Source organism: Cherax quadricarinatus, unplaced genomic scaffold (genome assembly GCF_038502225.1).
Source record: "Cherax quadricarinatus isolate ZL_2023a unplaced genomic scaffold, ASM3850222v1 Contig17, whole genome shotgun sequence".
NCBI classification, from domain to species: domain Eukaryota; kingdom Metazoa; phylum Arthropoda; class Malacostraca; order Decapoda; family Parastacidae; genus Cherax; species Cherax quadricarinatus.
The window spans coordinates 555,624-568,192 of NW_027195043.1; the positions used below are offsets into that span (position 1 = coordinate 555,624).

The window sequence follows — 12,569 nt, forward strand, 5'->3', positions numbered from 1 at the left end:
ACTTTAAAACTTCTCCTCTGACTTTTGGAATCAAAATAGGTTTTGTATTGGTCCACTGACAAGCTTAAGTTTTTCGAAACTATGTCAGAGGTCTTCTCAAGTTTGGATCTAAGGTCAAGGAGAAACTGGTAAGAAGACTGAACCTCAGCATTTACCTCCTCATTAGTCCATAAGTCGTGAAGGATGGGCAATGGGCCTCTGGCCTGTCTACCATAGAGAAGTTCAAAAGGTGAAAACCCTAAAGAGTCACTGGGAACTTCCCTCATGGCAAACAAAGCACAGGGTAGGTAACGATGCCACTCCTTAGGTTTAAGGGAGCAAAGTTTCCTTAAAATGGACTTGAGAATCGAATGCTGGCGTTCAATCCTCCCATTACAGCTGGGATGATAGGGTGTGGTGAAGAGAGGCTTCACTCCCTGAAGTTGGTATAGATGTTGCATTAAGTCAGATGTGAATTGTGTCCCACGGTCAGACAAAATTTCTCTAGGGATTCCCACTCTGGAGAAAATGGACAAAAGGGCTTCAGCCACCTCTGTAGTAGTTATAGTCTTTAAGGGAACGGCTTCAGAGAAACTCGAAGCATAATCAACTAATGTTAATATATATCTATGTCCCCCAGATGAAAGTGGAGATAAAGGACCAACGATGTCAATAGCTACTCTTTCAAAAGGTACTGTAAAGACTGGCATTTTGACCATAGGTACTCGCCTGGTACCTCGGGAGGATGACAGTTGACAAATTTTACACGATCTACAATAGGTAGTGACATCTGAGGACATTTTTGGCCAAAAATAGGTTTCCCTAATTTTATTTAAGGTTTTACGATGCGAGAAATGTCCGGCCACTGGCAGGTCATGAGCCATTTTAAGAACCGTCTCTCTGCATTGACTTGGAACAACTAAGATGGAATAGTCTATCTCATCTGAATTTAATTTGAATACTGACTTGTACAAGATACCTTTTATATATTCAAATTTATATGAAAAGTTTTTCCTTTGGATATCTTGATTTTGTTTAGCGGTATTATGGCAGTTCTGAAGAGAAGGGCAATTACGTTGTAAATTGACAAAGGAGTCCTTCGATATATCTAAAGGCTTAAAGTCAGGGAAAATCAAAGGATGGATAGTAGGAGAACTTGGGCTTTATTCTGAGCCCTAGTCAAGACATTTATGGTATCGGAGGTGATAACTTCACTTTCATCTAACAAGTGAACCGGTGATCCTACTACCTCGAGTATAGCATCACTGGTTTTTAATCCCACATGAATCTCGCGAGACATTGTCTCATCTGAACTTTCGAGGGGCTTCTCTGACTCTACAGGAAGAGGATCTGAAACACTTATGTCCATCTTTGGTGATGAAAGGTCAACTTCAGAGGAAAGAATGGCACCTTTTACATTACCTATTAGTACGGAGCAAGAAGTAATGGAAGCTAGTACGGCTTCAGACCAACCTGTGAACAATTTAGATCTAATGTAACAACGGATGGTAGGAAAAGTGTCTGTACGGCCCAAGTAGTCTGAAAGTATAGCAGAGGAATGAGTTTCTTTAAGATTAGGGAACAGCTTATCAGAAATGACTATACATGTGCATCCAGTGTCTCGTAAAATGGTAGATACATTAAGTCCATTAACTGTTCCTGAACAGAAGGGTGCTTGGTCATTACAGTCTTTAAAACATCTTCCAACTTTTTGGACCTTCTTAGAAGGACAATCTGGACGTTTATGTCCCTTAACACCACACAAATGACAAACAGGAATAAAAGAAGTCATTTTACTTTCCACTAGAGGCTTTGATTTCTTAAGGTCTGATGAACCCTTGCCCTTAGGGTTCGATCCCTTTAGGTCTTTATAGGAATTGTGAGCCTCAGCATACAGGTCAGCAGCCTCAGCAACTTCCTCAGCTTTAATCAGGTTATGTTCTCTAATGAATGTTCATATCTGGTGAGGAAGAGCTGTCAGGGACTGGTCAGCAACCATCAAGTCTCTAAGAGATTCATAACTCTGATCAATTCCTGAACTCTCTATCCAAAATTCGAACAAACGAAAGAGTGTTACCTGTAACTGTTGAAAGTTCTGACCAGGCTGTAAGGTGGCATACCTGAAATCTTTCCTGTAAGAATTAGTGGTTTTTTTATATGCTTTAAGGATTGCCTTCTTTAGTAGATTATAATTACATATGATATCCTGCGACAAAGTTGCATAGATATTCAAGGCTGTACCAGAAAATAATATTCCAAACCAGGTAGCCCAGGTGTGAGCAGGCCATTCACAGAGGGTAGCGGTATTTTCAAACCTGATATTATTATTATTATAATCAAGGGGGAAGCGCTAAACCCGGAGGATTATACAGTGCCTGGGGGGATGTGGAAGGCATTCAGGCTTAATTTGGGGAACTGGAGCACAGATCCAATTCCCTAAATCAAGAGCCCCTCACCAACATCAAGGAACCTTCCTTGAGGGTTTCAAACCTGATAATGTATTAAGTTATGTCTTCCCCCTCTGTGAAGGGAGGTAAATTAGGTGTTGGAATATGTGCACTAGCTGCAAGTTGTTCCATTATTCCTTCATCTAATTGCTGTTGAGAGAAAGTTAACTTTTTATTCTCTAATTCAAGGCGAGCTTGTTCGAGCTCGCGATCCTTTTCTCTCTCCCTTAACTCATATTCTCTATCTTTTGCTCTTTCCTCAAGTTCCCTTAATTTAACTTGTTCCTCACGTACTTTAGCTCTTTCCTCACGATCAAGTCTATCACGCTCTTTTTTGTCTTCTCAATCTCTCAATCTCTCCTTTTCCTCTTCTCTTTCGACTCTCTCTCTCTCCTTTTCAATCCTTTCCTGGATTTTAGCACTAATGAAAGATTCTAAATTTTTCCATGTTATTCCTAACTTACTTCCAGCATTCATCCAAAACTGGTATTCCTCCATGCTTGCAAGAATAACTTAAACTATCTGGGGAAATGAAACGAGTATTAAAGAAAACAGAGGGTTCAATTTCTGCTCTGCTCAAACTGTAAGTAAACCAGAGGGCTCGATCCCTGCTTCAATTAAACAATATGTTTTAATGAAAACGAATGGTTCTGTGCCGGTCCGAGCAAACAGTAAGTAGAATGTTGTCACTTGACCATCCAATCTTCTCACCAACAAATCAAGAGTGCCCTACAACAGTTCCCTTGATATAATAAAGAGCTCAATGAAACAAATTGTCACTGGAAAATCTCGGGTCCCTAGAGTCTAATCCTCCAAAGTGTTTCAAGCTCGAACAAAAAGGTGGCAGAATTAAATATTATATCCTGCCTGACTTGATTTACAATAAATTGAGACTATAACAATCACCAAATCTTTTAAATACCTGTACTGCAGTCGTACCATAGAGAATGATTACTCATGGCTGGTGGTAACCGTCTGTGGTATGCGGCGTTGAAGTTCCAATGGTAGATTCGAGATGGAGCTGAATCTTGATTCAGAAGAGTTGATCCTGGCAAGGTCGCCACTTGTGAAGGCTTACTCAGCCCTGTAACAACTTCAGACAGTATTACCAAGGCTGGCTCCTCCTCAGGAAAATTAATGAATAGAAAAAGAACAAAAACTGACAAACATAAACAATTTATTATTTAGAAAATATAAAATATAAAACACTTAAATATGAAATATTGATCCTACATTAAAGAAAATGAAAAATGAAAAATATAAATGATAACTGAATTCAACGCTAATATAAATGTATATAAAACGTGGGTGTTGGTGACACTGCGTGTTGTTAAAATTGTAGCCGTAGCTGATGATGGGGGGGGGGTCGCAGGTGTTGATGACAACCCACCGGCTCGTTCTTCATAGATTTTCTAGCTTTCAATAATCCTTCCAAATGACAGGAAAGCAGGTTTTCTCCACTGCAATGATGAGGGGTTATATCCTGCTACTTTCATACACAAACAGGTAAGTGGATCAAAATTTGGGATATCTCAGAAAGTTAGTCCGTCTCCTTCAATTCTACTCGTTGATTGGCAGGTGACCCTCTCTGTCATCCAAGAGTAGTGCTGGGAGCTGTAAGTCTAGTGATTACTGTTTGGACCGGAGCCCCACACGTCACCTTTCGGGGGGGATGGGGAAGGAGGGGAAGGGATAGCGGGAGCTAGACTGACCCTACCTTAACAAGCAGCTGGCAATAAAACTATCACTTTCTGGGTGGGGGGGGAAATGCGGGAATAGCGGGAGCTAGACTTACCTTACCTTAACAAGTAGACGGCAAGCAAACTATCACTTTCGGGGAGGGGGAAAAAGGGGAAGGGGGAAAAAGGGGGAGGGATAGCGGGAGCGTGACTTACCCTACCTTAACAAGTAGCCGGCAATGAAACTATTGTTACTATATCGCTACTCCTATCTATTAAACTTTTTTCTCACAAGCACTGCAGAACATATAATTGAGCACTGCAGAACATATAATTGAGCACTGCAGAACATATAATTGAGCACTGCAGAACATATAATTGAGCACTGCAGAACATATAATTGAGCACTGCAGAACATATAATTGAGCACTGCAGAACATATAACTGAGCACTGCAGAACATATAACTGAGCACTGCAGAACATATAACTGAGCACTGCAGAACATATAATTGAGCACTGCAGAACATTTAACTGAGCACTGCAGAACATATAACTGAGCACTGCAGAACATATAACTGAGCACTGCAGAACATATAACTGAGCACTGCAGAACATATAATTGAGCACTGCAGAACATATAATTGAGCACTGCAGAACATATAAGAGCTGAGCACTGTGGTAATTCTTCAGTCCACTGAAACGCAACTCATCACACTGAAATCTTTTCATTCATACATATTTCCTATTTTTTTTCTTAAAGATACTCAATGGATTTGCGTCAGTGATATTAACTGGTAGTATATCTCACTCATCTAAAACTAGATTATATTTTGCCACGGAAGTGGCTAGTTTATTGTGCACCACGTATCCATCCTATGGATGGTAGCGCATGAGCATATGGATGCACAGAAGGCCTAGGAACTAGGCCCGAATAGGGTTTGCAGAAGTTCATTTGTATTTATATCTATGGTGTATTGTGTACATTTGTATTTAAATCTACAGTTCACTTATCTGTTGCAAACAAATTTGGGACACATGCTTAATATATCTGGTATCTTATTTTTATTAAGATACATGCTAGTTGGCCCAGTGGCTAGCGCGACTGTCTGGAGTTTTGAGAGACTATGACCGCTGGTTCAAACCCCACCCGTGGTATGGTTTGTTTATACAACTCTCTTGCGAAAACCTTAATTTTCTATATCCGGTATTTATTCAAAATGAATATTTCTTATTTTTTCTAGGTTAGAAATTTCGTCAATTTATATCTGTCTTGACTCACGAAATCGTAATGACACGATTGCGAGTTTTGAGACTCTCTGATCGCGGGTTCCATCCCCGCCCGTGGTATGGTTTATATTTGTCTTCTTATATTCCCCGATATTATTTAATAATATGTAGCATAAGGTATTAAGAACATTAGGTTAGGTTAGTTAGGTAATATTGGTCAAGAAACAAGACAAGTGTTTCCTGACGTGGGTCATATGATGTCCCACAGCTGGATCTTTTGGTCATCTGACCGAGGCCTTCCGCCTGCTTACGTATCTACTCCTTTAAAAACTGAGGATGTAATTATAATCACAATAATATAGTGTAGTTAGGCTAGGTTATTTGGCAGAGTCAAAATTAATAGAGAAAAAAGACAGTAGTATAGCATTGTTAGTATGAAGGATCATTTATTAATTGCTTCACATTTTCTTCTATCAGAATTTTATTTAGTAATCTCTTAAATCGGGCTGATTATCTGTTTTTTTTTTTTACCTACATCTACTTTTGTGCTGTTTAGACAATCCTTGTCTCTTAATTAGTGTGTGAGGTTAATCAGTTGCTTTAATAGCTCCGTTTGTTGTAAAGTAAATTAGAAGTACAGCCTTCTTTGTAAACAGAGACACTTGTGGTTCAATGGAATCATTTGTTGACGTTTCACCCATACAGTAGACTTTAGCACATCGCAAACATTAACCACTGCCAAATACTACTATTACTACTGCTGCCACTATTACTATTATGCTCCTCTTCCTTATTCCCTTATATCTTGCCTCTCCTGCGTTTTACTCTCACCACTACCCTCGTCGTAGGGCTGTAAAAAGTGTATTACTTGGAGAAGTGTATTACTTCTCCAAGTAATACACTGTAAACAGTGTATTACTTGGAGAAGACCCGGGCCACGACCTGATAAACCATGTAGAACGTTTTACTTTCTCAGTTGAGATTTGACAGTAGTTCAGAATAGACCGAAACCTCATCCTAACGTTGCTCTCCTAAGTGCGGATTTTTGGTGCACTGTTCCAGCCACGGGTTTGTGAATTTTTATTCTTCATTCACATAAAACTGGTGAGAAATGTATATAGTAAGCAACAGTGAGGTGAAGAGCTGATGGGGTGCGCGTCAGGTGACACTGATTCACGAAGATCCAAGTACTTTCGTGGCAAAAAGATTATACACAAATAACCCGTACATAGAAGAGAGGAGCTTACGATGACGTTTCGATTCGACTTTGACCATTTACAAAGTCACCTTTTGCAAATGTTCCAAGTCGGACCGAAACGTCGTCGTAAGCTCCTCTCTTCTACGTGCGGGTTATTTGTATATTGTCCCAGTCATGGTATTGTGCCTTTTTTTTGGTTACAAAAAAATCTATGTTATGGAACATCTCATTGATATTTCGGGATAGACTTATTAGTGTAGATTCAAGGACTCTTCTGGGTATCATTATTGACAAAATTTATTTCATTATATGTGGTAATTAGTTTATAATGCAGGCGTTGTTAATTGTTTATTCTACTTCCGTATCTGTGTTATGAGTTAATGGTGTCTTTGTCTTAAAAATGTCGTTTTTTTTGCCATCTTTGGCATGAGAGATTGTATTCCTATAGGGTAGTTAGGTTGCTCGTGTTTCTGTCTAGTTGTGTCTGTGATACATTAAGTTGTTAGGTAAAAGGACACAAGTGTAGCTTATGTGACATTTTATTGTGACAACGTTTCGCTGTCCAGGAGCCTTGTCAAACCGTAACGGCTTGATAAAACTCCTGGAGAGCGAAACGTTGCCACAATAAAATGTCATATTAGTTGCACATGTGTCCTTTTACCGAACATTTTGTAGGTAATTCTACATTAAATTATCGGTATTGCATACCTTTACTGGTAGCAGTGATGACTATGCTGAGTCATTGTGACAGTTCTCTTCGTCTCACCGCGTCTTAATCTATTATGGCAGATTTATTTATATGTGACCTTGAGAGATGTGGCAATATGTGGACAATAAGGGATTCCATATAAACACTTTTCTCTCTCCTCCATCATGTCGGTATCTCAATCCACTTAAAATCATACCACGGACGGGGATGGAACCTGCGTTCAGAGAGACATAAAACTCCAGACCGACGCGCTAGCCACTGGGCCAGCTGGCCATGGATCTCTTTCCTTTTTTGGTTCTGTCTTTCATTATTTTTTTCGCAAATTTATCGTATTTTTTGTGACGATGATGGCCCAGAATGGCTTGAAACATTCAAAGTTTCCAAAATGTGAGATATTTGTAAATATATTTATTCATGCAATGAAAGTATGGTTAACACTAGTAGATGAAAACCAAAAAACCCACTTGGAGACAAGAAATAAACTATATTTTGAATTCTAATTTAAATTATTTTGTGCCAGTCTTTATGTTAGAGAAAAAAATTAAAGATGTTTATACTGACACAACGCATCTTTGTCAAAAGCTTAATGAAATACCTACGACTTTATAAAGCTCAACGAAGAGAGAATTGCTGTCTAAATAAAAGAGCTTTTGTGACACGTGTAGTCTTTCCAAAATGGTAATATGCTAGTTGCATTTGTCTCAAAGGGGTGTTCTCCATTTTCATATCCCATTATTTGAAGATACAGACATATTTTTGACCTTGACCAGAGGCTTGGAAGCATTTACACTGATGTGACCACAATGGTAGTGTTCGAAGGCTCGCTCAGCAAGTTTAAGACTGGGGTCCTCGTCGTCGAAGTTCATAGCGACAGATCCGATGGTATTCAGATCTTGTGTCAGAGGCTCCTTCACTTCCGGGAACATGAGAACCGCTGTTGACATGGTAAGGAAAAACAGAGCTATGTAATAATACTCTGTACTTTGATGTAGAGTGCGCAGGTTCGAGTCCTTTTGTGGACTGAGAGATAATGTAAGACTAGTCACGGGGATGAAAATCTTGTCTAGCATTAATATATATACATATATATATATATACATACATATATATATATATATATAGGTAGTAGGTTGGTAGACAGCAACCACCCAGGGAAGTACTACCGTCCTGCCAGATGACTGTGAAACAAAAACCTGTAACTGTTTTGAATGATGGTAGGATTGCTGGTTTCTTTTTCTGTCTCATAAACACGCTAGATAACAGGGATATCTTGCTGCTCCTACTTACACTTTGGTCACACTTCACAGACACGCACATGCATATATATATATATACATACATCTAGGTTTTTCTCCTTTTTCTAAATAGCTCTTGTTCTTTTTTATTTCTTCTATTGTCCATGGGGAAGTGGAAAAGAATCTTTCCTCCGTAAGCCATGCGTGTCGTATGAGGCGACTAAAATGCCGGGAGCAATGGGCTAGTAACCCCTTCTCCTGTATACATTTACTAAAAAAGAGAAGAAGAAAAACTTTATAAAACTGGGATGCTTAAATGTGCGTGGATGTAGTGCAGATGACAAGAAACAGATGATTGCTGATGTTATGAATGAAAAGAAGTTGGATGTCCTGGCTCTAAGCGAAACAAAGCTGAAGGGGGTAGGAGAGTTTCAGTGGGGGGAAATAAATGGGATTAAATCTGGAGTATCTGAGAGAGTTAGAGCAAAGGAAGGGGTAGCAGTAATGTTAAATGATCAGTTATGGAAGGAGAAAAGAGAATATGAATGTGTAAATTCAAGAATTATGTGGATTAAAGTAAAGGTTGGATGCGAGAAGTGGGTCATAATAAGCGTGTATGCACCTGGAGAAGAGAGGAATGCAGAGGAGAGAGAGAGATTTTGGGAGATGTTAAGTGAATGTATAGGAGCCTTTGAACCAAGTGAGAGAGTAATTGTGGTAGGGGACCTGAATGCTAAAGTAGGAGAAACTTTTAGAGAGGGTGTGGTAGGTAAGTTTGGGGTGCCAGGTGTAAATGATAATGGGAGCCCTTTGATTGAACTTTGTATAGAAAGGGGTTTAGTTATAGGTAATACATATTTTAAGAAAAAGAGGATAAATAAGTATACAAGATATGATGTAGGGCGAAATGACAGTAGTTTGTTGGATTATGTATTGGTAGATAAAAGACTGTTGAGTAGACTTCAGGATGTACACGTTTATAGAGGGGCCACAGATATATCAGATCACTTTCTAGTTGTAGCTACACTGAGAGTAAAAGGTAGATGGGATACAAGGAGAATAGAAGCATCAGGGAAGAGAGAGGTGAAGGTTTATAAACTAAAAGAGGAGGCAGTTAGGGTAAGATATAAACAGCTATTGGAGGATAGATGGGCTAATGAGAGCATAGGCAATGGGGTCGAAGAGGTATGGGGTAGGATTAAAAATATAGTGTTAGAGTGTTCAGCAGAAGTTTGTGGTTACAGGAAAGTGGGTGCAGGAGGGAAGAGGAGCGATTGGTGGAATGATGATGTAAAGAGAGTAGTAAGGGAGAAAAAGTTAGCATATGAGAAGTTTTTACAAAGTAGAAGTGATGCAAGGAGGGAAGAGTATATGGAGAAAAAGAGAGAGGTTAAGAGAGTGGTTAAGCAATGTAAAAAGAGAGCAAATGAGAGAGTGGGTGAGATGTTATCAACAAATTTTGTTGAAAATAAGAAAAAGTTTTGGAGTGAGATTAACAAGTTAAGAAAGCCTAGAGAACAAATGGATTTGTCAGTTAAAAATAGGAGAGGAGAGTTATTAAATGGAAAGTTAGAGGTATTGGGAAGATGGAGGGAATATTTTGAGGAATTGTTAAATGTTGATGAAGATAGGGAAGCTGTGATTTCGTGTATAGGGCAAGGAGGAATAACATCTTGTAGGAGTGAGGAAGAGCCAGTTGTGAGTGTGGGGGAAGTTCGTGAGGCAGTAGGTAAAATGAAAGGGGGTAAGGCAGCCGGGATTGATGGGATAAAGATAGAAATGTTAAAAGCAGGTGGGGATATAGTTTTGGAGTGGTTGGTGCAATTATTTAATAAATGTATGGAAGAGGGTAAGGTACCTAGGGATTGGCAGAGAGCATGCATAGTTCCTTTGTATAAAGGCAAAGGGGATAAAAGAGAGTGCAAAAATTATAGGGGGATAAGTCTGTTGAGTGTACCTGGTAAAGTGTATGGTAGAGTTATAATTGAAAGAATTAAGAGTAAGACGGAGAATAGGATAGCAGATGAACAAGGAGGCTTTAGGAAAGGTAGGGGGTGTGTGGACCAGGTGTTTACAGTGAAACATATAAGTGAACAGTATTTAGATAAGGCTAAAGAGGTCTTTGTGGCATTTATGGATTTGGAAAAGGCGTATGACAGGGTGGATAGGGGGGCAATGTGGCAGATGTTGCAAGTGTATGGTGTAGGAGGTAGGTTACTGAAAGCAGTGAAGAGTTTTTACGAGGATAGTGAGGCTCAAGTTAGAGTATGTAGGAAAGAGGGAAATTTTTTCCCAGTAAAAGTAGGCCTTAGACAAGGATGTGTGATGTCACCGTGGTTGTTTAATATATTTATAGATGGGGTTGTAAGAGAAGTAAATGCGAGGGTCTTGGCAAGAGGCGTGGAGTTAAAAGATAAAGAATCACACACAAAGTGGGAGTTGTCACAGCTGCTCTTTGCTGATGACACTGTGCTCTTGGGAGATTCTGAAGAGAAGTTGCAGAGATTGGTGGATGAATTTGGTAGGGTGTGCAAAAGAAGAAAATTAAAGGTGAATACAGGAAAGAGTAAGGTTATGAGGATAACAAAAAGATTAGGTGATGAAAGATTGAATATCAGATTGGAGGGAGAGAGTATGGAGGAGGTGAACGTATTCAGATATTTGGGAGTGGACGTGTCAGCGGATGGGTCTATGAAAGATGAGGTGAATCATAGAATTGATGAGGGAAAAAGAGTGAGTGGTGCACTTAGGAGTCTGTGGAGACAAAGAACTTTGTCCTTGGAGGCAAAGAGGGGAATGTATGAGAGTATAGTTTTACCAACGCTCTTATATGGGTGTGAAGCGTGGGTGATGAATGTTGCAGCGAGGAGAAGGCTGGAGGCAGTGGAGATGTCATGTCTGAGGGCAATGTGTGGTGTGAATATAATGCAGAGAATTCGTAGTTTGGAAGTTAGGAGGAGGTGAGGGATTACCAAAACTGTTGTCCAGAGGGCTGAGGAAGGGTTGTTGAGGTGGTTTGGACATGTAGAGAGAATGGAGCGAAACAGAATGACTGCAAGAGTCTATCAGTCTGTAGTGGAAGGAAGGCGGGGTAGGGGTCGGCCTAGGAAAGGTTGGAGGGAGGGGGTAAAGGAGGTTTTGTGTGCGAGGGGCTTGGACTTCCAGCAGGCATGCATGAGCGTGTTTGATAGGAGTGAATGGAGACAAATGGTTTTTAATACTTGACGTGCTGTTGGAGTGTGAGCAAAGTAACATTTATGAAGGGATTCAGGGAAACCGGCAGGCCGGACTTGAGTTCTGGAGATGGGAAGTACAGTGCCTGCACTCTGAAGGAGGGGTGTTAATGTTGCAGTTTAAAAACTGTAGTGTAAAGCACCCTTCTGGCAAGACAGTGATGGAGTGAATGATGGTGAAAGTTTTTCTTTTTCGGGCCACCCTGCCTTGGTGGGAATCGGCCAGTGTGATAAAAAAAAAAAAAAAAAAAAAAAAAAAAAAAAAAAAAAAAAAAATAATAATAATATATATATATATATATATATATATATATATATATATATATATATATATATATATATATATATATATATATATATATATATATATATATATATATATATATATATATATATATATATATATATATATATATATATATATATATGTGTGTATATGTCGTGCAGAATAAGCAAAACTTGTGATTTTGACTTAAATAGCACTTCTTGTCGAATAGGACAAGCGAAATTTTGTGTAAGCAATAATTTCGCAAAAATCATTCTCAATCCAACGAAAAAAATATAATTCATTGTGTTTGTTTATTCTTAAATTATTGTAAACTTACATATATCATATTTAGTTGGATTAGGCTAAATTAAATTACGCTTGTTATAAGGTTAGAAAAATTTCCTAAGGTTCTTTTGGTACAAAATCACTAATTTTTAAATTAACAAAAATGGAAAAATATATCTTTAAATATATAAAAGAAAATTTTAGAAGGACCTTTATTTTTAATGATTTCTTGCTAATTGGCTAGTTTTACTCATTCGGCACGATATATATATATATATATATATATATATATATATATATATATATAT

The 12,569-nt window shown here is 38.8% G+C and overlaps 1 protein-coding gene across 1 annotated transcript in view; it reads right to left on the reverse strand.

Moving 5' to 3' along the window:
• Nucleotides 1-12,569, reverse strand: part of LOC128704496 (venom carboxylesterase-6-like) — an 81,812-nt gene that overhangs the window by 54,265 nt on the left and 14,978 nt on the right. The window contains exon 7 of the mRNA XM_070079794.1: nt 8,002-8,174. Coding sequence (XP_069935895.1) covers nt 8,002-8,174 — 173 coding nt within the window. The remainder of the gene's footprint in view (nt 1-8,001; nt 8,175-12,569) is intronic.